The sequence below is a fragment of the Labrus bergylta genome, chromosome 15, assembly GCF_963930695.1.
Source record: "Labrus bergylta chromosome 15, fLabBer1.1, whole genome shotgun sequence".
NCBI lineage: Eukaryota > Metazoa > Chordata > Actinopteri > Labriformes > Labridae > Labrus > Labrus bergylta.
The window spans coordinates 20,364,600-20,390,137 of NC_089209.1; the positions used below are offsets into that span (position 1 = coordinate 20,364,600).

The window sequence follows — 25,538 nt, forward strand, 5'->3', positions numbered from 1 at the left end:
GTGGTCTGAAGACTTGAAAAGCATTATACAAGACCATGAAAGTGGTATCACTCTTCTCTCAGGCACAGCAAAAGGTGAATAAACATATTGCCCAAACTAGTCCTACTAATATTACCATAGAGCTGTTTCAGCAGCTTTGTTAAAGTGTCAACGTCGACACATTATTCAGTTCATTGGAACAGGAAGTGAGTGCATTACGCTGTGCAGTTGTTGCTCTGATTGTGTCCAGTGTCTGCATATTGGAAAGCGTCAAGCTCCAAGCTGTGAAAGTCCCGCCACCACCAAACAGATAGAAGACTGAGAAAAAGCAAGAGAGGCTGAACCAACTGACCAGCAGAGGGGCCGACACATTTCACAAAGTTACCTCTTTCGTCTGTATCTGTGATAAACTATAGCGGTTATGAGCCTAGAGAGAGAAAAACATAACGTGTACTGGTTCATTAATAGGTTCTTGTCTCGTGGGAGCCATTATTAACATCAATGATGGCAACTGTACATAAGAAGACACAGTAAGAAAAAGTATTTTTAAGCTTTTACAGTCATATACAAATTATTGTACATTCAGAATGTAACAGTCTTGTTCTACTTTCAACTTTTAGTTGTATTGCTGTAAAAATAAAATATACTCCTGTAAAGACAAAACATCTTCATTTTCAAAAGTGAACATGGACAATTACTTAACTAAAAAAAAACACGTTCATAATTTAAGTCCTGGCGGCTGTGAGAAAAAGTGAAGCACCTCACTGTAGCATGTAAGGGCCAATTATGTGGATAACTTAGGTTTCTGTACAAGTGATTTCAGCCCACACTCTTCTGCCTACATATAAATCTGCTGGGAGATAATTGGGCGAAAAGAAATCACTTTATAAAAAGAATAAAGGCTTTGAATCAAAAGGCCATTTTAAACTGTGAAATTCCAAGTCGACTGTCTGCAGCCTGACTCGCATTCAAATGAACTGAAACACATCATAAAAGAGAAAAAAATGATCCATAAAAAGGCTTTGATGTGCACATATTTACCAGTAATTAAGGAGCCATAGCTGTGACCGTTGTGCTGTTTGACCCCTAACATGACCAATTGATGTTTCAGTTCAAACTTGGAGCCCCGAGTCCACTGTCTGTGGGCGTGAGCGTGAAACACACACCTCTGCAGACTGACATGTGAACTCCTGGTGAACCAGACTAAAAAACCAAACCCCCTCCCTTCTCACACTCACACCTCAACTCACTCAGCCCTCCATCCTAAATAAAATTTTAAAAAAATGGAGAGAAGTCAGAGCAAGGTCAACGTTTGGGAGAAATACTTTGCTCTGTCATCGTCACTTAATGCCTCTTTCTCCTCCTTTTTCCTTCCTCTCTTCTCTCACAGCTCGCCTCGGGGGCTAACATCACTGCTCGCTACAGAAGCTTACTGACTCCCCATGAATAAAACATAGATAAACATATTCTCCCACTAACAGGCAGGCTTGTTGTGAGTGAATAGCTTCACAGAGGCATCAGGCAACCACTTTATCTCATCACAAGCGCACATCACATGTTTGGGGAAAGTTTGGAAGTTGCCAAAGTGGTATTTAGTGAGGGTATAAGTTCAAAACTGGACCAGGGGGAAAATGGCCAGGGCAAAAAAAAAAACAACAACATGATGATTATGCAGTAGTGTTTACAAGTGTCTGTTTATGTGTGGCTCACCTGTGTGAGAAGCTTGTTGTTATCGTCCTCGAGGATCCGCACTTTCGTCTCCAGCTGCCTGATGTAGTTGGAGGAGGAATCTGAAGAAGAGAAGGAGAGCTGATTAGCATCTCAAAGACCTCGAGCGGAAAAGCAGGCGAGCATGGCCATGGGAGTTAAAGGACCACGTAGAACTCAAAAAGTTTGCTTGCACTTTTACAGCCCTATAAACCCACTCTGAGGGGTTTCACGCCCTTATTCAACCCCCTGACCATGAAGAGGAAATATGTACAATGTTTAGTTTCATGGAGTTTGTTGGAATAAGTGTGGACTGGACACATTTTCTAGTCAGTTGGAGAACATGAGTCCCTGAAGACTAAAATAACCATGAACATCATATATTATATCACTTTATCAAAAGAGGTGAAACAGTCAGAAAAAGAAAAAGCAGGAAAAACAAAATGAAGAGTACAGCCACAGACAAGTCGTCGGCTTTGCAAGAATTATGTCATAAACCAAAGACTCGTCCCTTAAATCCACTGAGCCCACTTTCTTTTAGGAAAATTGCAAAGTCCTTATTGTGTATTTCTGTTAAACTGTCTACCATGTGTGGTTCCTTTCACAAAGTCCTCATGTGCTATAAAAACTTGTTGTATCCTGATGTTAAGGGTCAAGCACTCAGCGGTCTCACCCAGATTAGCAGTGCTTGACCTAACTTTCGACCCCGTTCTTGACTGGAGCCATCTTTCCAGTTTGGTCCACATTCCCCCGCTCGCTGGCTCCCTCACTCACTCGCTCACTCACTCACTCACTCACTTGTTGTGAAAAATAACCAGACAATCGTGATATATTTGAGAATTTATGCAAAACTGTCTCCATACTGTTTACGCCCGCCAAACAATCTAACTGTGGCCTAATTGCTCCACAGAGATTCCCCCAACTGTTGTTTATCAGCATTCTGCTTTCACTTGAATCAACTTCGCTGAGTTCAAACCAGGGACAGAGAGCCGAGCGAAGAGTGGAGGTGCAGTTTGAATCAGTAGGTGGCACAGAGCCTGTTATCTAAAAAGGCATGTTTAATTTACAGCGAGATCAAAGACGAGAGAAGCATAGGAAGCACACTCCGGCAGCTAACGGAGGAGAACGCCACTGAGCACGGATTTATTTTATTTTGTTTTCTAAATGGGAAGTCAAGACAGACGGAGAGAAGAGAGTGGTGGGGAGTCATAAGAAAGTCGACTGGAAGGCTGCACTGGGTTGAGATAAATGGAGATGAGAAGTCAATGTTGTGCAGTGCAGCACACACACATTCTCACACACACACACACGATACTGCAGCTTGTTGCATCAGTGAGGCAGCTTGACCTAAGTTTGTTTATACTTAACTGACCTTAACAAGTCCACACGGCCTGTGTGAGTCATGCAAAATATTTGATTTGAATTTTTGCAACCAGGGGGCACTATTCTGCAGAATTACACTATCAAATCAAGCTCAAAAGCAGCATTGATCGATCAGAGACAGATTGTAATTCTTACAGTTTTTCTTGGCACACGAAGCATGTGTAGAAGTAACAAGAAAGCTAGTTTTCCACAATCAGGCAAAAACAGACCAGAGAGAAAGGTGAAAACATGTAGCTAGATTTCTGCCTGAGAATGTCTTGACCATTTGGTTAACTTTCTGCGGGGATTTTAAAGGTTCTGTGTCCGAAACAGTTACCAGAGATGACAGAACTGTAGTTTTTCCATCTGATTTCTTCTAATAAAATGTTTAATGTTTATGTAGATTTAAAGATGTATGGGCAAGTACGAAAGTGTAACCAGTGTCAAGTAAGATCTCTCTCATTGGTTCACTTCGCTGCCATCTTTTCTAGTAGAAAAGTGATCCATCTCCCAGGACCTGAGGGTAGACAGGAGTGAGTGACAGCAGCACCCAGCAGGTCCTCTGTGTCCGGCTCTTTGACTTTACAGCACGGCCGGCTGCAGACAGTGCCGTCAATCGACTGTTTAGACAAGAGGAGGAGTCTGCAGAGGCCAGAGCTGGTAATCCTCTCTTTCTGCCTTGTGACCCTCTAATCTGGATTCATCTGCTGGCCTGACCTGCAGCCAGATCTCAATCCGATTAGGTTGAAGGTTCCTCGGTCTTCAGTCAGCGCCAGCAAACTCAAACAACAAAGAAAGGAGCCTTAGGAAAACAGGGAGGAGGGGAAATCAATGTTCATTGCTTCTTTTTTTTTTTTTTTTTTCCCTCCTTGGCAATGTGGATATTTAGATTACTTACAGAGATTGAGATCTCGCCATCAGTAATCCAATAAACTCAAAAATCCTCAGAGTCTGTCAGGATTATTTTGTATCTCCTTAGAACTAATTAATCAAAAATCCAGATAAGCAATCAAATATAAATATTGATATGTAACTCAAGTGGGCTCTATTGAACTAGAAGAGCTACGAGTGTTGGAATTCCACCGTAAGTCTGAGTCTTCACATACCAGAACACTACGTCTCCCGTCCTCTCCCCATCATTAAGCCTTTGATGTGTTATAGGGGGTTATGTTAAATCTCAGAGCGCATCACTCCAGCATCACACATGACAAGATTAAGTGGTCCTGCTTAAATATGTGCAGATCTTCCGTGGGAACATGCACAAAACGCCCAGACACCTCCCCCCCAAACACACACACACACACACACACATGCTGCACACACGCAAAGAGCCGGGGGGGGGGATCTGCAAGGAGAACCCAGCCGTCACCCTCTCTCTCTCAAACACCCGGCTCCGGAGAGTCATCCTGGTGGGACAGAGGGGTCAGGCAATTAAACTGTTCCTTGTCTCCCCCTGCCACTCCTCCATCCTTTCATCCATCCTCCATCCCTTCGGCTTCACATTCCCTTCCCAGTGAAGCTGCAGGAGAAGCTACAGATGAGGCACAGCATCTCATATCACACAGCCACAGCGAAATGATTACTGTCTACTGCGTCTTCCCTTTTGTACATAACAAGCGCCCAAGGAGAGGCCTTTATTTCATACGCAGAACCTGAATGCAATCTTAAGGGCTGATAACGAGAATAAAGGAGAGTCTAACTGAGCAGTAAACAATACAGAAAGAGACGCAGACACACAGGGGGGGAACCTTGTCCTGCAACGCACAAGGAGGCTATTTTTACCCCCTCACAAGTGTTGTTTACCCAATGAATCGGCCGCATGTGAGAGCTCTTAATGTGAAAGCCTGTGTGTGTGTTGGCGTGCACGCAGGACAAAAGGTGACGCAGACGGTGGCGCGAGTCCGTCCCCCCCCTCGCCGCGCGTCACTTTGTATCACGTCAGTGCGGCTGTGACCCACTTCCAGCGGCCACTCCCTCCTTCACTGCTCCCTGTTTCCCTCTCTTTCCGTTTTATCACATCCCTCTGTTTTTTTACTTTTCCAGCCTCTGCTTTTCTTTCCTGCTCGCAGTGAGCAGCTATTTTAAAGCTGATCTGTCTGTTGACTCAGCTTTCTCGGAAGTTAGTTCTCATTCCTTTAACAGGAAAAGTTAAGCAGAGCGAAATCAAACTCTTGCAAATTTGTTGCACTCCGCAAAAAAGGTTGTGACCTTAACTGGTCCTTCTTTGTACTCCGCTGAGCTCCAAACATCCCCGTCCCCATCTGTCCATTACAGATCACTCAGCCTCCGCAGCACGCCGAAGTTACTCTGACTCACACTGTTTGCACATTTCTGCAGATAGTTTTACCACCGCTGGAAATGAAGGACAAACTCCATCCAAAAACAGCAGAACCAAAAATCCAAAAGAGAGAATCTTGAAGAAAGAGAGTATTTTAACTTGTCCAGATATTCCCAGATCTTTCCCCCTGTATCACACAGTCCTAATATGTGAATGAAGTTTGCCCTGTTGTCATGGTGATAGAATCCATATGTGATATGGTTAATAGACCGGTAGTCACTGACTTTGGTCAAATTTGTTTGATAGTAATAATAGACTTTTTTGTTTTGAGTGAACAGGGAGGTTTGTTTTTGTTAAGTAACTAAACCCTGTTACATCTGGTTCTATTTTATAGCAGTAGACTTCACTAAATGTCCACAGCAAAACACAAACTATGTACCAAAGCTTGATACATGACTCAGTATTCTACGCATAAAACATTGCTTTTTCAAAACTTTTTCTAAACCCAAAATAAGCCTCATTGTTTCCTCATGTATTTACAACCCAGTGCGTCTAATCAGCACTTGTAAATTGTCCCCAACATGTTTTTTCAGTTTACTCCTATTCAGGTAATGTTTACTGAACACTTAAGTGCTGTTGAGTTACAAGAAATATTATTTTGAATGCAAGTATATTTTTGAGACCTTTTTATAAACTGGGGTCTTCAGTTGGAATGAGCAGGCTTGGGGCTGAGAGCTTCAAAGAGGCTGAGGAAGTTAGGCAGTATCGACTGAGACGCAGAATCAGACTCTGCTTTTTTTTTTTGGGGGGGGGGGGGGGGGGGGAGTTTGGTCTTTTCATTGGATTTGTTTACCGTAAAAAAGATAATGAATGCTTCCAGACATATCCTCTGAATGTTACACAAAATGAATAGAAACCAGTGGCTGTCTAGAATAGTAGAAAACAACAACATTCATTCAAACATTTGTTTGGTACAGCTTTGCGATTCTGTTGAGTGTTCAGTGTGTTAAGGTTATTTTAAATTAATGTGCTAAAAAATAACAAACACTGTTATGGTCCTTAAGGTGCATGGCTGTCCAAAATCATATACAACATACTCAAAATATATACACTGCATACTAACCCAACCATTAGTATGTTATTAGCAACATGCTAAAATACGGGTCAAGCGACGCGACATACTATCAGTCCGAGCTCCTTACGATGAGCTAGCATCAAGCTAGCGCGACCATAGGTCTGTAAATACAATTCAACAACAATATGCAAAAATTTATTACTTTTACAACCACGTAGTCATTCTAATGTTATTTGGCAACATGTGAAATGCATTTCAGCACAAATATTTTATTTTAAGGCCGCTATAGGTGGCTGGCTAGTGAGCTCTGCTATTGGATAGTCAGAGGGCCGCAGTGCATTGTGGGGCGGTTTAAAACGACCAGTGTGCTCCTGTTTCATACTTTCAAATTCTGGCTGATCTAGTATACGTCCAGTTATTTCTCGCATACACAAAAGTCAGATCATAATACATGCTCCAAGTGACGTCACATTTAGTATGAATAGTATGAAAGTATTGGGTTTCCGGCAGCCCGTGATTTTTTAACAGTGTGCTGAAATTATTCTGCAATGCAGTGTCTTCCTTACAATTCTAGTTTGAGTTCCATCTGTTCATTTGTTCTTCCTCTCCGTCCCGCCCTCTCTATATATGTGTCAGCTCCCAGTATGGGGCAGTGGGTGGGACTGAGTTTATTAGAGGTCAATGCAGGCCACTGGATTTTGGGGCAAACTGGGGAGGTGCAGGCAGCTCGTGTTGCACGCTTGCTGGTAAAAAAAATAAAAAATCTGCTAGATTTAGGATGGCTTGTGTTAAAAATAGGCCACACGTGTAAATTTACACTGCATTGAGCTGATACTGCCGGGGAAAGTTACAATTAGAGCAAAGCCCACTTTCAAGCTGTTGACTCCAAGGTTTTTGCTACATCAAAGAAGCTTTGGTAAATTTGTATGGTTAAAAAGGACCAGGCTTCCCTTATGTTTTCAAGTCATATCCCATGGCCTATAGAAGCCTGCAGTGAATTGAAATCACTCTGCTTTTATTATTCCTGGCTCGGCTCTGGCTTTCATCTCCTATTCACAGCTGTATCACAGCGTTTAAGCATGGAGACATGGATATTCTCCCAGCGATGTGTGTGTGTGTGTGTGTGTGTGTGTGTGTGCGCTTGGTATGAATAAGTGCTTATATGTGCAGCATTTGTAAGACAGCGAACGCATGTGGGATGCATGGCTGAATGTATGTGCGAGTGGGAGAGAGAAGCAAGAGGGTTTGTGCCAGAAAGGGGATTTTCAAACCCATCTGTGATTACACTGTATATATATATGTGTGTGTGTGTGTGTGTGTGTGTGTGTGTGTGTGTGTGTGTGTGTGTGTGTGTGTGTGTGTGTGTGTGTGTGTGTGTGTGTGTAGTTTATGTGTGTGCGTGTGTGTGTGCATGCGTGTAGTTTGTGTGCTCAAGGCAGGAGGTTGGGTCAATTACCTCAAGATGTTGAAGAAAGAGCAGAAACAGTCTCTCTCCTTTTCTTCACCAACACCCAACGCAAAGTACACTGAATTCCATGTAATCTGACCTCACCCTTTCCAGAAAGTCTCATTTATCATCCGGTACAAACCTCTCCGTGTACCAGCAACTTCAAAAAATCCTGATACAAATCAGCAAAACCTGAGGCCCATCTTTAAACTGGGAAAAGGAGGGAAAGATGAAAAGGGAAGGGGTTGATGAGGGGGAAAAGAAACAAAGAATGAGAGAGGCAACACTGCCTCCAGACAGACTTTGGTGAATGTCATGTGATCCGGGTTTGAAGGAAAGGAAAGGACTGTTCGGCAATGTTCAATAGGCCTAAAACATTTAAGATTCTCCATAGATACTGATGAACCTGGTGATGCCCCATGTTACCTGTTAAGTCTGTTTAGCGGTCTGAACCCAAAGGTATTGGATTATTATCCAACGACTTAAAACTAAAAATGAAAACTGTTGGAAGGTCATAAGAGTGGACAAGCCACCTGTTTTCATTAGACTTTGCTGTCAAATGTTTGGCTTTGCATCAGCAGAAAGAAATAGAAAACCACAGTCCAAACGTATCTGTAGATACCAAGTATCTCTATTACAGCTTCATTGACAAACATTTGGAAGACGAAGCTGTGAGGGTCTCAACTGCTGTTTTGAGAGTTTGAACTGTTTGATTTATCTCTACATTCATGATATTCATACAAGATTAGGCTGTGCATGCCAACACACACCAAAGAAGTGCAAAGGATTGATGTGTCTGAACACGTGTAGGTAGGTTAGTGTTACAAATTGCAAGTCTTTATTGATCCGTTGCACTTTTATCTTTAACAGCAACCTTCAGCAATGTGTGTTATCATGTATTTGCTTAGCCTGTGGGTGCCTCCTTTGCTTGGCCCGCCCAGCGCTCAGTCATAGCTAGGGCAGGCTGACCACAGCAACAGAGACGAACAAGTTAAGTGGGCACCCATGCTGCATTAATGAGGGGGATGGCAGAACCTGGCAACCCAAGCACATGAACCGCAGGCCCCTGGAAGGGCTTCAAAGGCTCGCCCTGGCTCATCAGCTGGCAGGGAGCTAACCCCATCCGACAAGACATGGCACCCACTCTGAGAGAACGCTCCTTACCTCCCCACGCACTCTCTGCTGTGTGTGTGTGTGTGTGTGTGTGTGTGTGTGTGTGTGTGTGTGTGTGTGTGTGTGTGCATTTGAGAAAGCAAAACATGTTTTTCATGTGCATGTGAATGTTTCGAAGTGTGTGTCTCTAGGTGTGATAACAACACAGTATTACTCCATGCCTGAAGAGAGACGACCCCATGCTGAGCAAGAGTGTGAAAGTGTCAAATGGATTACACTTTAAAAGGACGGCTTGTGAGTCCCAACAACTCTTAAACATTGACCAGGTGAATACAGCAGATCTCCATTACAACGAGGGACGGCTTTGTCAGATTTGAACTCATCACTGAATTCATTTTCCATTTGATGTGAAGTCACAGGTCGTTTGACATATCATCTGTGTCAAACACAGAACTGCTAGAAGAGATTTCACCTCGCGGAGGTTTTAGTGGATTAAATATTTATCACCATTTAGTGTATCATGCTAGTACAATAGTTTAGTAAAGCCCTGTTTGCTGCTGCAGTTAAAACAAGACTGCTGATTGGCTGTGACTGGACCTTGGACATTGACCACAGAGTATACAATGGAAAGTAGCGATGTAACGGTTCACTAAACTTATGACACTGTAAGATTCACGATAATGGGTTCACGATTTATTTTACAAAACGAGACTGAAGACAAATTATGAGATGACTGAAAAAGATTCCTTTCATTTTTTTGATGAAAACACTAATGCACCTCGTAATCTCTTTGGTTCTTGCACTCGTTTGGGGCGAGCGGGGCTGCAAACCCGCTTGCCAGTGTGGTTTTGCCTTTTAATGTTTAATGGTTAATGTGTCTCGCAACAAGAGGAAGTGATTGGAGCTCCTCATTGGGGTGTCAGGCTAATTGCTGCATCATGTTGGTTGTGCCATTTGTGTAGTTCCCTGTCTTCTTGCAATATTTGCACACAGATTTTGTCTTGTCTGTTATCTCCTGTTATCCAATCAAATTCCATACCCAACGTTATGTCCCACCCTCTATCTTCTGATTGGTTCTATCCTGTTTGAGTTGGAAATATGTCACGCTTTGGTACATAGATACCCTCAAAGTTCTGCTCCATGGGGACTTAACAAATATTGAAAACGATGTCAAATACTGATACAAATACCAGTATCCGTATGGGTCACAAACATACTGACAACAGCTTTGGTAGTGGCATGAAATACTGATAGATAAGGTGCTGAACACAGAAAGTGCATATGCTTTTTGTATTCTGCCATGGGAAACTTTCTCTATTTGGCCAAATAGGCTCCCACTTGTTTCCTATTTGCTGTACCCAGGCTGAACCTCATTTCCTCTTCTATGCTCCAAGTAAATCAATCTGGATTAAACAGTGGGAAGTTGATGTATAATCACTATTGACTTAATCTAATTACACACAATAACCACTGCATGTTTTGTATGTAATTACACCCACATCAGTCTTTTAAAGTAATGCAGAGGTCAGCTGTGGTTCTTTAATGCACCAGAGGCTGTTAAATGTCGATTGAGTGGAAATTGAAGACCGGTGTTCATCTCTCGTGTCTATTTATCGATCAGCCTGTCGGGGTCCTCAGTGGAGGAGACAAAAGAGAGGGACTGAAGGGAGAAGAAGCTTATTTATAGGTTCACAGTAGACAGTAACACAGACGTGTGTCTCGCTGCTATCACACATCCTGTCCGGCAAAGTGATGCATCTCTCTCTGCTGTCGCCTCATCTTGTCGTCAACACTCATGCAGGGGTCAGCGGACGTCTTTACGTGCCTGCAGCTGTGCGCGTCACTGAAAATGTGTCCATGTACATGTGATGTTAGCGTGCATCCGTGATTAAGTTCATATCAGATAATGTGTTACTGGGATTTATTAACAAGTCCACTCATTATTTAAATATTATTGGATATTTTTAGTTTGACTAGGGAAAATTAAATCACTATTGCATCATATATGAATTATAAAGTAACAATTGAAACAACGTGGCAGAGCTCATTTGTTGCCTATAAAGTTGGTCCCCTCTGCCCTTAATCTTTTGATTAGGCTAGAAGAATAGCAATCTGGCAACCAGTTGGGTTTAATCCCCGGAAATCAAAGCTGTGGGCTTATGTTTGGTCAACATCCTTAATTACTGTCAGTATATGCGTGCGGTGGTATTCACTGAGAAACCAAAGAAAAAAAACAAGATTACTGAGATTTGGAGATGTATTGGCTATAATTTATCTTCAGGAATCAAGTCAGATATGTTGTGTTTCAGATAAGCTTCATTAAGAAGCTGGGAACACTTATTGAACAAATGAATTAACAATATCAGGACAAGCTATGTTTAAAGCCTGTTGGTAATGGGTCATACTTATATGGTTCCTTGGGTGTCGCAAGAGTCCATTAAAGCCAACTGGGATGGCTTATTAAGACTATCTACAGGGAGAAATATATATTCTCCACAATGTTTCTTTTACTTTAATTATAAATGAAAGGCTTTTCGACTGTTACACACTCAGTGACAATCATGGCCCTTGACATTTAAAGTCAAAGGTCGTAACTCTTCACTGGTTTAGGGATGGGACGGTACATACCACTGGATCATTCAACCATTTAAACTTTCTATTCTCTTGTCACACACTGTGGAATAACTAGGCTTGTGCGAAGCAGTGCAGACAACTGTTTAAACAAAATTCAGTATCAACCGTTATGTAGATCAGGTTTTTCGTTGTAGAGATCAAATGTGTTTAAAAAAAATACATTATGAATATTTACTTGCTGGTTAAACTGAAGTTAAATGATGGCCTTTTCTACAAAAACATGAAGAAAATGTCAACCAAAACAGCTATTTAATTTAGCAGATTTGTGGCCTATAAACATCTGTATTTCGTCAACATGACACCAATGATAGGCTTTCCAGAAGATGCTTAAGCGATGGATGGTTGTGCCTCGCAAAGCCCACAAGCCACCACAGTGTGTAAACAAACACCAGAGGGCATTATGGGTAGGGAAAGTCATCCCCCAGCCCTTGGCCCTCTTTAACCTCATTCCTCTCCCTGTTACCACGGTTTCCCCACCACAAACCCCATAGCAACCTCATTTGCATGAATCTGCATACCTCCCCGCTACTTTAAAGGCCCGTCTGAGTGACTGCTGAGCTGGCAAAGGTGGTGCTTATGTAAGCACAGTCTAATAGGGAGCAGTTAGATGGTAAATACAGTGACTGGTATAACTCCCTGAAACCCCTTTATTATCGGACTCTGAAAATCCCCATGTGCCATGCGGTTTCTGATGCAAATATGCAAAGGGGGTTTCTTCCAATTCGGGGAAAATAACCTTTTCTTTCCACTGACATCATCTAGTGGTTTCATTACTGTTCACATGAATAATGACCGCCTCTGATTTTATTCTAATGCAAATCAGTGAGAAAGGCAGAGCAGGCCAGATTCAACTTGTGGTTCTGCTATTTAATTCAAGTGCTGACAAAATCCAGGTTGTTTAGGATAATTTTTTGACTCAACAAAGAATGACCTGTGACAACAGAAACAAAGCCCTAAAAAAAAATACAAGTGAGACCTATTCTTTACGGCCATTAAAATGAAATGTGTGATAACTAGAGTAGTTAAAGCTCTCAAATAGAACGACTCGGAGACTCAAAACCCCAGTGTCATCCGGAGCTTTAGCAACTATTAACGTGGCACTGATGGATAAAAGGATCTCAGAAGAGCTATTAGCGCAGTAATTGCCACCAAGAGAAAGACATCTTACGCAAGAGCTGCCCAGATAGACAGTTATCTCATCCCTTCCACAGCTAAAATTGGATTGAAGTTGGACCACAGTCCCATAGCCTTTGACTCGGCCCGACAGCAGCGTTTTGAGATGTGGTGAAACTAAGCGAAGGCGACAGCGCAGTGGTTGGGAAAAGAGGCCATCAGAAAGGAAACAGGAGAGTGAGAGTGAGAGGCGATACAGTGGGAGTAAGGAGACAAGAGAAACTGTAAAGACAGGACAGAAACCGGCATAATAACCGAGGGAATTCTATTACATCCCATTATGAGTGCTTAGCACTGGCTTAAGGCTAGACTGCGTAGCTTCATCCAGGTCTCCACTACAATCGTGAACAAGGCTAGCCAGGAGTCATTATCCACGTCACCGGATTTGTCCCTTGAGAGTTTTTCCGACTCCAAATCACATCGACCCACTGGCGAAAAGTGACCAATGTATCTGGCTTTGAGTGGCAAACTTCCTCATCCTCTTCCGCAGGGCAGAACAATCTGAAACATATCCAAACAGGCACATGGTGCTAACACGGGCTATTTTTAACCCCCTTAACATGAAATCTTCTTGTAAGACGCTGCAGCAGCAAAGTAACATTTTAATCTTCTGAGCGTCTACACACATAAACACACACACACACACACACACACACACACATTCCCTTTTTCTGTGCCGAAGTTGAGCAGCTTCAGGCGGAGAAAGAGAGTAAGCACATGTGCCCCCATCAATGTTTTTGACTTCTTCAAGATGAAGTGGAAGAGTCAAGTGAGCGTAGATTTTGGCAACCTTTCAGAGTTAAAGTTAGTGAGCCCTGACGAGCAAGCTTCAGGTCCGGGCTGAGTGAGGGTCTGCACAGAGAACATGTTTTTTTGAAACTCATCTTCTGTTTGATCATTTACGTTTGTAGACAACATCATGTGTCCTTTGTCTGTAGGGGAGTTGATTTATAATTAGTCAGAAAAAAAACACAACAATGTGCCAAAAACAGGTTACGCTTTTTAAAATGTCCTACATACTATATATACTATATATATACTATACTTATCTAATTCTATGGCAGTTTTGAGGAGAAAAGTAGACTCAGAATAGCTAAAAAAGGTTTAGTAAGCATACTGAAGAAAAGTTTCTGAATAGAGTTTTGAACACTTTATTCCACATTTCACATTGTTGTCCTGTCTTTGCTGTTGTTGTTGTTGTTGTTGTTGTTGTTGTTGTTGTTGTTGTTGTTGTAGTTTTCTCCACTGGTCATCATCCCTCTGCCATGTTTTATTAATTGTTCCAGTACAGCACTTTCTTTGCAGGATAAAAAAAAAAAGGAGGGTGGACTCACTATATTTCCCACAATGCAACACTGTTCGTTGCAAAACAATTACATTAGAGATCATCTTGAACTCAGCCTTTAAAAAGCCATTTCATGCGATGTTTCAGAGGTGCAGTTGTTTCTTTTATAAAGTTGAAGTTTCAAGTGACCTCCACCACAGAATGTATAATAAGTAAGAACAGTGCAGCATGTTCATTCTCAGTGTGCCAATTGAACTTCATTTGATTTCATTTATAATACAAACATGTAGTATGGAATTAGGTCACAGCTGGGGACAGAGTGTGGGAGGATTTAGGAGTTTCAAAAACTTAAGGGAATACATGAAGACATGTTGACTGATTGCTGACACACACACACTCAAACTGTGTACATGCAGCAAGTGCGTCAGTGCTCTACAAAGTAAAAAAAAAAAACACAATTAAACAAGCTGCTACTCAACCTAATACAGCTCCAATTAGATTGTGACTAATCTAACCACTTAACATTTAATTGCAGATAATGAATGGCATCATCCTTCAGTTGTTCTACACACATTTTATTTTTCCTCCCAAAGGGTCATAACTGCTGCTGCTGCTGCCCATGTCAAACTAGTTTAAAATTTAGGGCATCACATTTATCGGATGATGGAGTGGATTATGGCATTATATATGTCCTGTAGTCCAGTGCATAGGGAGGGCTTTAAATGTCATTATACACGGGACTAGAGTATATTATGAAGGCCCTGACCCAATATCTGCTGGTACAGCACAGAGACGCTCCATCCCTTAATAGGCCTAAAGCCCACCTCTGACTTTATAGCCATTTGGTTTATTAGTGTAGCTTGGAGGAGGTAAAACAACACACACCAATCTGACGAAGACCACAGTACAGTGGGACTCCATCACACACACACACACACACACACACACACACACACACACACACACACACACACACACACACACACACACACACACACACACACACACACACACACACACACACACACACACACACACACACACACACACACACACACACACACACACACACACACACACACACACACACACACACACACACACACGACCTCCCTGACACCCCATCGTCAGGTCGTCAAGCTACGTACTTCTCACTTTATGATGTATGGCTATAATTTACACTGCAGGGTGGTTACAGAGGCCGTTTGGTTTGATACATCCTCTGACGGAGCAGAATCATATGCAACCTCATCACTCAAACAGGCGAACCCTTTGAACATTTTCGGGGGTCTGGTTACCATAAATGAAATACAAAACAGCAAAATGTGTTCCCAAACTATAAACTAAAACTGTTTGTGACAGGAAAATTACAGCTGTGGCTGACGCTGATATGCTGCCACTGGGATTCAAGAAACCACTGAACTGCCGGAGAGTGTTGAATCAAGTATCAGGCTACTGGGTAAATACTTTACAAGAAGGGAACATATGATGCATCTCGTAATGCTGGTCCTGAAAGCAGTAATTCAAGAAGCAACATTCAGGGACGCTTAAAAACAGCAGGTAAACAGCTAGCCAGCTAGGAACACTTACTGCTTGGACTGACCAAACACCGTCGGAGTTTGTTGATGTCACCTTCATCCTCCAAACCACTTCTACTTGAGCTTGAGTCAAAAGGCAGCTAGACTTATTTAAAGTCCAGTTGCCTTCTGGATCAAGCCATGAGTTACCATGACCTTGATGACTAACCTACACGGATTCAATATTTTTTGAAGCCATATTCGTCTTATCAGAGACAACAAACAAGCTGGTTAATATGCAACATACCATGCAAGGCCATAGACATTTAACGATGTGTAATATTACATTTTAAATGCGTTAATGTGTTATGACTAATGCTCCAAATTTAAAATGTTCTTTTTACAGCTTATTTTTGTCAGGCGAACAGCCAGTGCTTCTTTCCCCTGAGGCTGTTGTCTTCCTAAAGTCAGCAGGCAGACCTCCTTTCCCAAAGGAACCTTTGCCTCAACATTGAAAAGGCAGCAGATATGAGTCGCCCACCCAAGCAGGACTACCTTTCCCTTAGACAGCACAGGTGGGTCAGACGCTGCTTGGCCTCCATTGTCTATTGAAGAGGCCAACTGTCCTTCGGGAGCCGCTGTGTGTCAGAACACATTAACTGTGAGTGACACAGATCAGAAGAAGCCAACTGTGACCAGGTGCTCCCTCTGGATCAATGGATGTTATTTACAGACCGACGGAGAAAAGGAGGGAGGTCAAGAGTAAAACCAGGACAGAAACTGGTTGGGAAACAGCGGTGGATGAAGAGAAAGTGTTACCAAGGAAAAATGGTGGAAAATCTCGACTTTGAAAGACAAATATAGAGAAATTAAAGTGATTCTGAATTTGTAATGAAGGAAGGTTTAAGAGTGGCCAAATCAGAGCTAACTTGCTCCACAAAAGCCTTTGCTATTTTATGCTGTTTTGCACATGGAGGGATATAAAACCTCTAATCATCTTACTGAAAAGCTCCAGATTAGCAAATAGGAACATATGCTAGCTCTTTGTCATTAACTTCAATCTGTTGCTTAAAAAATTGACATCATTCATAATTTTCAACTTGTTGAGTTCTTCTATTAAGAGTGTTACTGTTTTTCCTCGTGTGGGAATATATGTCATGCTTAGTCTTACTCCCTGGTGACTGTTAATTGCCCTGAAATGTGAATGTGTTATTTTATGTGTGTCAGCATTGTGGTAGACTGTGGATCCAGTTCCCTCTCACTGTGTGCAAGATAAAAAGCAGGTATAAATAGGAATGGATGGATTATTGATTATGCAACATCTGGTGTCAGCAGTGATGAAAACGAAGATTCAAGCCTGACTTTGTGATGATAAAACAGGGGCTTATAAAAATGTAAATTCTTGCAGGCTTATGGATTGTGTTGGCGTATTACCACATGTGTTGCAATGGCTTCATTTACGTTTGTAGACAACATCATGTGTCCTTTGTCTGAACTTGTGGATAGCATAGAAATGTATAAATAATGGAAAACACAACACTCTCCCACATCTCTCTGAAATATAAACTCCTGACCCGTCTCTCACATGTTTCATTCCACATCCTACAAAGCAGTTCATCAACAGGTTATGTTCACAGATACCGACGTCTGATTTACATAACCAAACTCGCTGTTTTTTTTATAACAATGTAATGGCAATATGCTGGACTCTCTAGCTTTTATCCAAGTTCCTGTCAGCACGCTCTTCCCGTTTGACATTCCCCACAACAATAAAGGCAGAGCAAGTTCCCACCCAAGAGCTCTGAACATCTGCATCGTTGCAATAATCCCAATTTCACAATCAAGGATCGCAAATTGAAGACCATAACTCACAGCAAAACTGTAAATACTTCAACGTCAGACCACCACTGAAACATGTGAGAATAGAAAAGCATTTAAGCACCTGGAAATGCGCCAAGTTGGATCAGTTGTGGGGAAAAAAACACTCAGAGTAAATAAGCAGGTCTATAGAGTTTTGAATAGAGTTGGGCCTGTTGGATTAAGCTGCTGGAATGTGGAGAGGGAGTGTACAGTTTGTTTACCTTTGTGTTTGCACTTGTAAGCAAGAAATGCACGATTTATTTCTCAGTTTCAAAGTAGACCCAAATAGTCAGTGACAACATTCATTTCTGTAAAAACTAGTAGATTTTTTCAGGTTAAGGAATCTTTTTTTTTTTGTAGAAAACTTCCAGATTTCGCACATAAAATATTGGTGTTCCTTTCTACCTCAAAAGTTCATCAGTCAAAGTTTAAAGTGATAGCAGCTCTGTGAGTCAAGATAAAAATTGATTTCCCTGTTGAAATATTAACTTCCCTGAAAAGAAAAGTGCGAAAAGTGAGCTACTCAGTGGTGTGTTATCTGGCCTTTAGTCTTTTTAACCCCCTGCCTCTTGACAGAATGTCCCTGATGTTTCAGGGATGCCAATTTTCAGCTGTCCCTTACATCTGCTTTGCCTTCCCTATTCACTTTTTTAACAAATGGTGTTTTCAGTTTTTATGCTGAGCTGCCTATGTGAACGCAAATGACTAAAGTTTTCACCCAGACTTGTCCCCGGTAGCCCCCTGGTAAAATGTTCAGCGTGAAGTCTGGGTGAGCAGCAGCGATGTGTGATGCAGCTTTAGTTTCCTTTCTGTTCTCTCATTTTCTTCCAACATTTACCCTCCATAACCCCAACCACCATTCCATTTCTCCTTATCTCACCTCTCCCTGTACCACATTTGGACTGTACGCTCCTCATTTCTCAGATTCCACTTCTCCTCAGCGCTCCGTTAGCTTGGGGCCACTGATGTGGGCTCCTCTTAAACCTCCTCCGTCAGCCTTTCCACCCGTTTGGTGAACCGCACTGCCATGACTGTGGTAAATACAACATCAATACAAAGGGAATCGGTTCCATGCTTCTGCTTTCATTCTACTTGGCGGGCTTTTTATGATATTTTTCCTTCATCCGCAGGTCAATTATTAACCTCTGCATGGAAAAATCAAACTGGACCTTTCATCTTCTGCTGTGCTGCTGTATGAATACTGCAGCATGTGGAGTATGAGTTTGGAGAATCACTAAGCCATTGCACATGGCAACAATCTCCCTCTTCATCCTTTTATACTTAATGCCTACTGTTTTTGTTTATTGTACATGTGCATGGTACAAGACGGCCCTGCAGGTCCACAATTTCCTAGAGGGAGAACATAAATCCCTGGATCGAGACGCATTCCTCTGCAACAAGAGCCAACTTGTGTAGAAGTCCCCCAAACAAAAAGAGTGGAACTTGACAGAGAAAATTTATTAACACGGTAGGAATTCACAGAGCTGAAAGAGGCGCAACAGTGTAGAGAAAGCGCCGTGTAGCACACCCGATAATACCGAATAAAAGGGTATCCTAGCAACAAGCAAAGGCTGCTTTCTCTGTGCTGTCCTCTGTTGCTCCTGGATCTTCAATCTTGCATCTTTCTTTATTGTCTCCTCCAAGACCTCTCTTTCTTCTTAAACTTCCTGTTGGGACACCCTGTTGCACCCTAATAAGTGCACTTTCATCAAGTCTGCATGCCATTTAACAACGTTATGGGTCCTAAAGGGTTTAAGAGCTAAGCCTTTGTTCATAGAGTGCATATCATACGCAGGGCTACGTGCCATGTATTTAAAAGAGCGGTGGGCCGAAATACAGCACTGGATTCTGCTCCTCTATCCTTTCAACAGGGAAGCCCTCCCCTCTAAACCCTCGGCCATATTTCAGAGTGTAAAAGCAGCATCGATAGATTAATTCCCTAACATCTTTGGTCCACTGAGAGGAATAAGACAAAGAATATACGGTAGATAACCGACTGGAAATCATCTCCTTAAAGCCCTCTTGGCAGGCTTGGGGTAGTCAATTATTAATTTCAGGATTGAGATAAAAAAAAAAAAAAAGGTGATGGATAGCTTCTAAGACAGCCACAAGTCTAAGAGGAATAATCAAAGAAATGCATGATGCAATGTGTGGATGGGTTCATTGAGTTCACTCATCAGTCTAACATCATGCAGACATCATTAAAATCATCACAGCTGATGTTTCAAAACAGTCTTACTCTGGCTCTGATGTGCTTATGCAGAGACCACAAGCAAGAGAGCCCTGCAAGCTAGCGCCTGGTTCAAAATGTGCTGATGTCGAACTGTCCAAATACAGCAGCGGAGGAGTGGAATAGTGTGAGATCTGAACTAAAGAGGCCACAGTGCTGGAGAGGAGAAACGGCTGTAATTGACTGTCAGAAACGTTGTCTACTCTCAGCGTGAGTGAGAAGAATACGAGTATGCTGTGTGATGCCCCTCTAAGGATGAATAACTGGCTTCATTTGCCTCATCTGATGCCGAACAACTCTCTACCAAGCTATAATGGCCTTCTTGACAAAACTGACTGCAGTGGAAGCATGGGAGAGGCGCATCTCTTTCCTCTACTTTAAAATGTGATTAAATCAAAGTCTCCATATCAACACCGCTATTCAATTCTCTCCAACACATCTGCTTTTCAAATCAATCACTGTGGCACACCAGTGTGTGTGATCAGGGAATTATGAGCTGAAACTCTCAGGGAGCTAAAGAGGATTTAGGGAAACCCAGGAACAACTCCAGAGTTTTAGATAATCAGGTAGACATCCCTTATGGTTGTTCCAAGAATGTTAATACTAATACCACCACGAATTTCATATCAGGGCAAATAAATGAAGGGATAAATGCATTTGGGTTTGAACCACCTTCGATCCTTTTATTGAGCCTGCAGTTTGATATGGTCAGCTTTCAACTGATCATTTTCATCTGCTTTCACCTAAGCGCTTTATGGTTGTGACAGCAACACTGGTGGAATGAATGCTCTGCATTTGGCAGGGTTCAAATAAATTGTAATTTTGAACAGATAATAATAATCCAATGCCAAGTTAAGTGGGTTTGTCCCAATGGGTTTCTGATGGAATTGTTAATGGCGATCAGAGAGTCTCTGAGGATTCTTACTGAGCAGTACAGCTGAGACACATGAAAAACTGATAAATCTTTTCTGGTTAAATATTTAATGATTGGGGGAAAATTCACAGCAATTACTTTTTTCTTTCTTTTTGTTATCAAAGGAGATATTTGACCTTCTGGGGATTTGCCTCCTTTTATCAGCTAGATGCCCTCTATACTATTTGACCGAACAGAGGACAGAAATACATTTGAGGTTAAGTGTGGTGTGTACAGTAAGTATAAGGAAAATGTGCTCTACAGCAAAGCCTGAAGCTACCTGTGATTGTGCTAGACGTAGCAGTTATTGAAGCAAAATGCTAACCTTAACATGCAAACGTGCAAACAAACCAACAGTTGATAGCATCTTCATAGGGTTCATAAATATTCCTCCAAAAAACCTTGTGTGAAATAACATATGAATTGATTATTAATAATTGACTAGATGCTTTTCCGATATTTCATTCTTAGCCAAGAGGTGAAATTACTTACCATCCAACAAACCTTCTGACATCGCCACCCAAAAGACAATTCTGCTAAAGTTTCTAACAGCAAAGGAAGAGATTGTTTTGTGAAAAGAATAATGTTCCTTTTTCATGAAGAAACTCAAGACACTAGGGGCAAATGTTAATAAAACTTGTTTTAATCCATATACAGTGTTATTTTATTCAAGTGTCTTATACTGTGTCTGCTGTAAAGCACTTCAACTCCTGTTGTTTTAAATGTGCTGTTAAAGTAATGTGACTTGACTTAATGAACCGTAGCTACTTTCCAATGTTTGCCCACCTACCAAGTCTTCTAAAAGTTCAGACAGACATTACTGAAACTATTTTTTCCTCTCCATCTTTCTAATGTAACGTGGATAAAAAATATTATACACTAACAGATGACCATTACTGGATGGGAGGAGGTAGGTTACATTTAACTCCCCTGACTAAGTCACCTCCTCCACTGTAACACAACACTCATATCATGTCCATGTTTCCACTTGTATGTCAGTGAATTTTTTACATGTTTCAAAAATCATTTCAATCTGCATTCATCACACAAACACAACACAAACCAAATCCCCTTAGATTGATCACTTGTCATACATAACTTTGGAACTATTGCTTCTCACTGGGCTCTAAGCGCCAAGATCAAGTCAAGAGAAATGTCTTTCTCAAGCTCTATCCCAAACCAAAACAGGTACATGTTTTCCCAAGCTACACAGTCTAGTCTTGGCACTTAAAACCAGCCTGCAAGAGGAAATTAGCCTCCAGACCAGCAGAGTAAGGTTACCTGAAACCATCCAAAAAAAACTTCCTGAGGATAGGCCGACAATGTTGAGACTGTAGAATTCATTCCAGATGCTTGAGCCGACCGTCAAAACGACACATTATCTCATCCATCTAGAGGCTCCACTGCCAGTGGGATGATTTTGTAAACACTCCTGTTATGTCTCAACTATTACTTTGAAGTTATCATTCAAGCAACCAATCAAGTGATTCAGTATTTCAGTATTGCAACAGCACAACAGATCTTTCATCATTTTAAACATTTGCAAAAAATGTAAATCTAGAATTTATGTCTCTCAGCTTGAAAACTATGATGCCTTTCCATTTGGGACTAACCAAAAGTGGTCCCGTGCCTGTAATTCAAGCGGCTCAGCACCAGTAAACAATCTATAACTGTTAAACTACATGTTAAAGTGAGGTGACAGCACAATCTAAATCCAAGCAAGGTGAAGACATCTGCTGACTCCAGTCTCCAATGTCACAGCAACCTGACGCAAAGAGCTGACAGGCAGAAAATCCAGATGAACGCCTTGTTCCTCCCAGGCCTCGAAAGAAGCTGATGAAGAGGTGCTCTGTCGAGGAGTTGCTGACTTTTGGCAACCTGGGAGAGTTTTATTGTCGAAGGTCATTGGGTGTGTTGCATAGACAGAAAATAAATTGCTGATGGTGAGTTTTGGTGCAAACCCCAGATGGGTTTTTGACACTGTGCCACCTGAACTCAGACACTCTTCAAACTCCACTCATGCAACTCTAGCTTGCACCTTAATGTGTTAGATAAGTCTGACATATATCACAGATCAATATGGGTCTTTCAAGGGGTGCAGATGTGTCAGCTTAGGACAGGCTAACAATGGTACAGACGACAAGCAAAGGTAACCTTGATAACAAAAAAACTCAGGTAGACAAAGGCTTTAAGAAATGTTTAATACTGAAATTTTCAACTTTGGGACACTAATATTGAGATTTGGTGGATTAGTAATTTAGATGTTTGGCTTTTCAAACAGGGCATTGTATTTTAGAAATTCCCTGCCATATAGTCATTATCTGATTCTAATAAATAAACAATAATCAAGTTCAGTTCATTTGTGATTTTATAAAAAAATGCATTAACTTTAGTAAAGGTAACTTTTTTATATAATGAAAGTTAATTATAACCACAAATTAGCAGGTAGCTTGGACCACGCCCATTTTGTCTCTCATGAATCAGTTATTCAGCTATAGCAGTGACACACACACACACACACACACACCTGACCTCACTCTGGCTAGCATCATTCTGCATGGGTCATCCAGCATGGAGGCCAACAATGCCCAAACCTATCCCCATCCCCCTATCCCTTACTCCCCTTCGCTTCAGTAACTCTGAGGCTAGGCGTGGGCGCCCTCCACTCGCCCCACTGATCATTGCTGTTGCCTAAGCGACTGAGCAACCCAAGCCCCTCCAGCAGCCAAATGCTCAATGATCAGAAAGGAGGGACATACTTTTAGATCAGTGTAGATGTTTGGAATACACTGTCAGAGGAAGTTTGAGATAAGTGGCTGAAATTGACATACATGACACAAAATGTGTTATAACAACGACATTAATGTTAAAAATCATGTTGAAATTACTTTTCATAAAAGGCATGGGCATTACATTTTGCAGTTTGTCCATATGTATGCATGTGATTCTCAGGCTGGCTCTATAACCTCATTCTGTCGGCTGAGTGTTGTGATGATGGGGAAAAAAAAAACGGACAGCAGATCAGACAGCAGGTTCACAGGAACCGAGAGACAGAGAGAGCGAGAGATGGGTGCAGATGGAGGAAGAGGAAAAGACTGGAGAAGTGTCTCAGATAAGAGAAGACAGTGGGGGTAAAAGTTCAAAAAGAGACCCAGAAACACACGCTGTAGTTCCATTTCCACCCTCCTCTTTTCCATGCAGTCTAGTTCCTGCTGTGACACTAAGAGGAGAGAGACCCACTTCCTCTTTTGTTTATCCAGGAATGTGGGACGTCCTGACAGGCTTGCTTTCATTGACAGTACACAGCTGAGAGTTCCCCCTGTGGCTCTTTCTCTCATCCTCTACAGTGTGTATCTATTGTGTGTGGTGTGTGTGTGTTTCTATTCTATTATCTGTGTTATCAGTGGGCCAGGCCTCACGCAGGCAGACAGGGTGCTGGGAAATGCAAGCCAGAGATCGCCAGACAGGTCAGCGCTCAAGGGAAACTATCGAACAAAATAGATGACACAACTCAGACTCTGTAGAGGAATGCATTTTGTCAAAATCATCATTAAGAATAAAAAATATCCGTGTCCAAATCAACGTGTCTATGAGTGTCATTTGCAAATGAAACAACTTATGAAGAAGTAAGTAGCGGAACATTTTATGGTCAGCTTTTCTGTTAAAGTATAGCTGTGAAAAAAGGCCGTCAATATATCTAACGCATGTTTTAACATCAATCTTTGCATCATGTCAATAATCTAAATTATTTAGTTTCCAAGTTCTCCTTTTTGTTGACGTTGCACCTCGAAGGAGTTATGATGGAGCTGTAAATATTACCATTAGGGTGCGGCTACAAAAAAAACAAACAAGTCAGCTTCTTGGAATACACATACTTGAATCTGAGTGTGGACAAACAGGAAATCCGAGACAGACACTTCCTATTCCTGCTTATACACCCTTTTACAGCCTGCAGACATGCCACACAAAGACTTGAAACCACCGCCGAGAGAAAAAACACTATTGTTTTGCTGATGCAAGGGTTTCCTTTGAAATGAGAAAGGAGCTCACACAGAGAAACTCCAAAGCTCACTTTGATAAGATGGCTGAGATTGATTGATGTTTATTTGAAGAAAAAAAAAAAACTCAAACACAAAACGATACTGAAAGTCTGACTTATTCCGACAGAAGAAATCAAACTAGCTGTGAAGATTGTCTTTGATTATCTTAACCTCCATAGATTTTTTAATTCAACTATCAAAAAAGGGACTTTAAATGTGTGATGTGACTTTGAAAGCTACCTTATAATTAACCTCAGAGGAAAAACGGCTAAACACTTCACTCAAACATGAACAGGGATATCGAGTCACTGACTAATTTGAGTTAGCATGATGACACACAGACACACTGGTGGCCAACTGGGAGGGCTGGTTTTACAGTTCCATTGTGAGCTTTTAGGTCACGTCACTCCCCAAGGGTAAAAGAAAAAGAAACAAAAAAAAAAAAAGAAGAGTGAGACAGAGAGAGAGAAACGACTCCAAATCAGAGAGGGGATAAAGTTCACAATCACTGAGGCACCTCGTATTTTAAAGACACACACATACACACATACACACATAGGCAAGGTGCTAATGATCCCAGTTTAAACATGCAATTTTATGACCTCTCAGTGGGTTAATTGGCACTAATTTGGCCTAATTTGAGCCCAAGAGAGAAGGTTTACCGGGTGACTCAACAGAGTAAAGACAGAATTCACCAGAGTCAGACAAGTAAAGGGCCTGAGTAAGCTGTCTCTTTTATGTGAAAACAAGAAACAAAAACATGAATCATTTTCAACTGAATTCATTGCGTTGGAAGTTTGATGGTACTTAATCCCTGGTGAATCAGTGACCTACCTGACTGGTTTCTGAGAGCCATGCGTGGCTAGAGACAGATTTATGATAGTGAAGTGTTAAGGGCCACACTGACATTCTTCACTGCAGAATA

General features: G+C 41.7%; 1 protein-coding gene across 4 annotated transcripts in view; it reads right to left on the bottom strand.

Annotated features, from left to right (window-relative positions):
• ccdc85cb (coiled-coil domain containing 85C, b) overlaps positions 1-25,538 on the bottom strand; it is a 46,250-nt gene that overhangs the window by 11,401 nt on the left and 9,311 nt on the right. For 2 of the 4 annotated variants that reach the window (XM_029277250.2, XM_020633467.3), the window contains exons 2-3: positions 1,690-1,769; positions 365-406 (exon numbers count right to left, since the gene is read on the bottom strand). In XM_029277250.2, the coding sequence (XP_029133083.2) occupies positions 365-406; positions 1,690-1,769 (122 nt within the window). The remainder of the gene's footprint in view (positions 1-364; positions 407-1,689; positions 1,770-25,538) is intronic. The other 2 variants (XM_020633470.3, XM_020633469.3) reach the window with 1 other exon arrangement.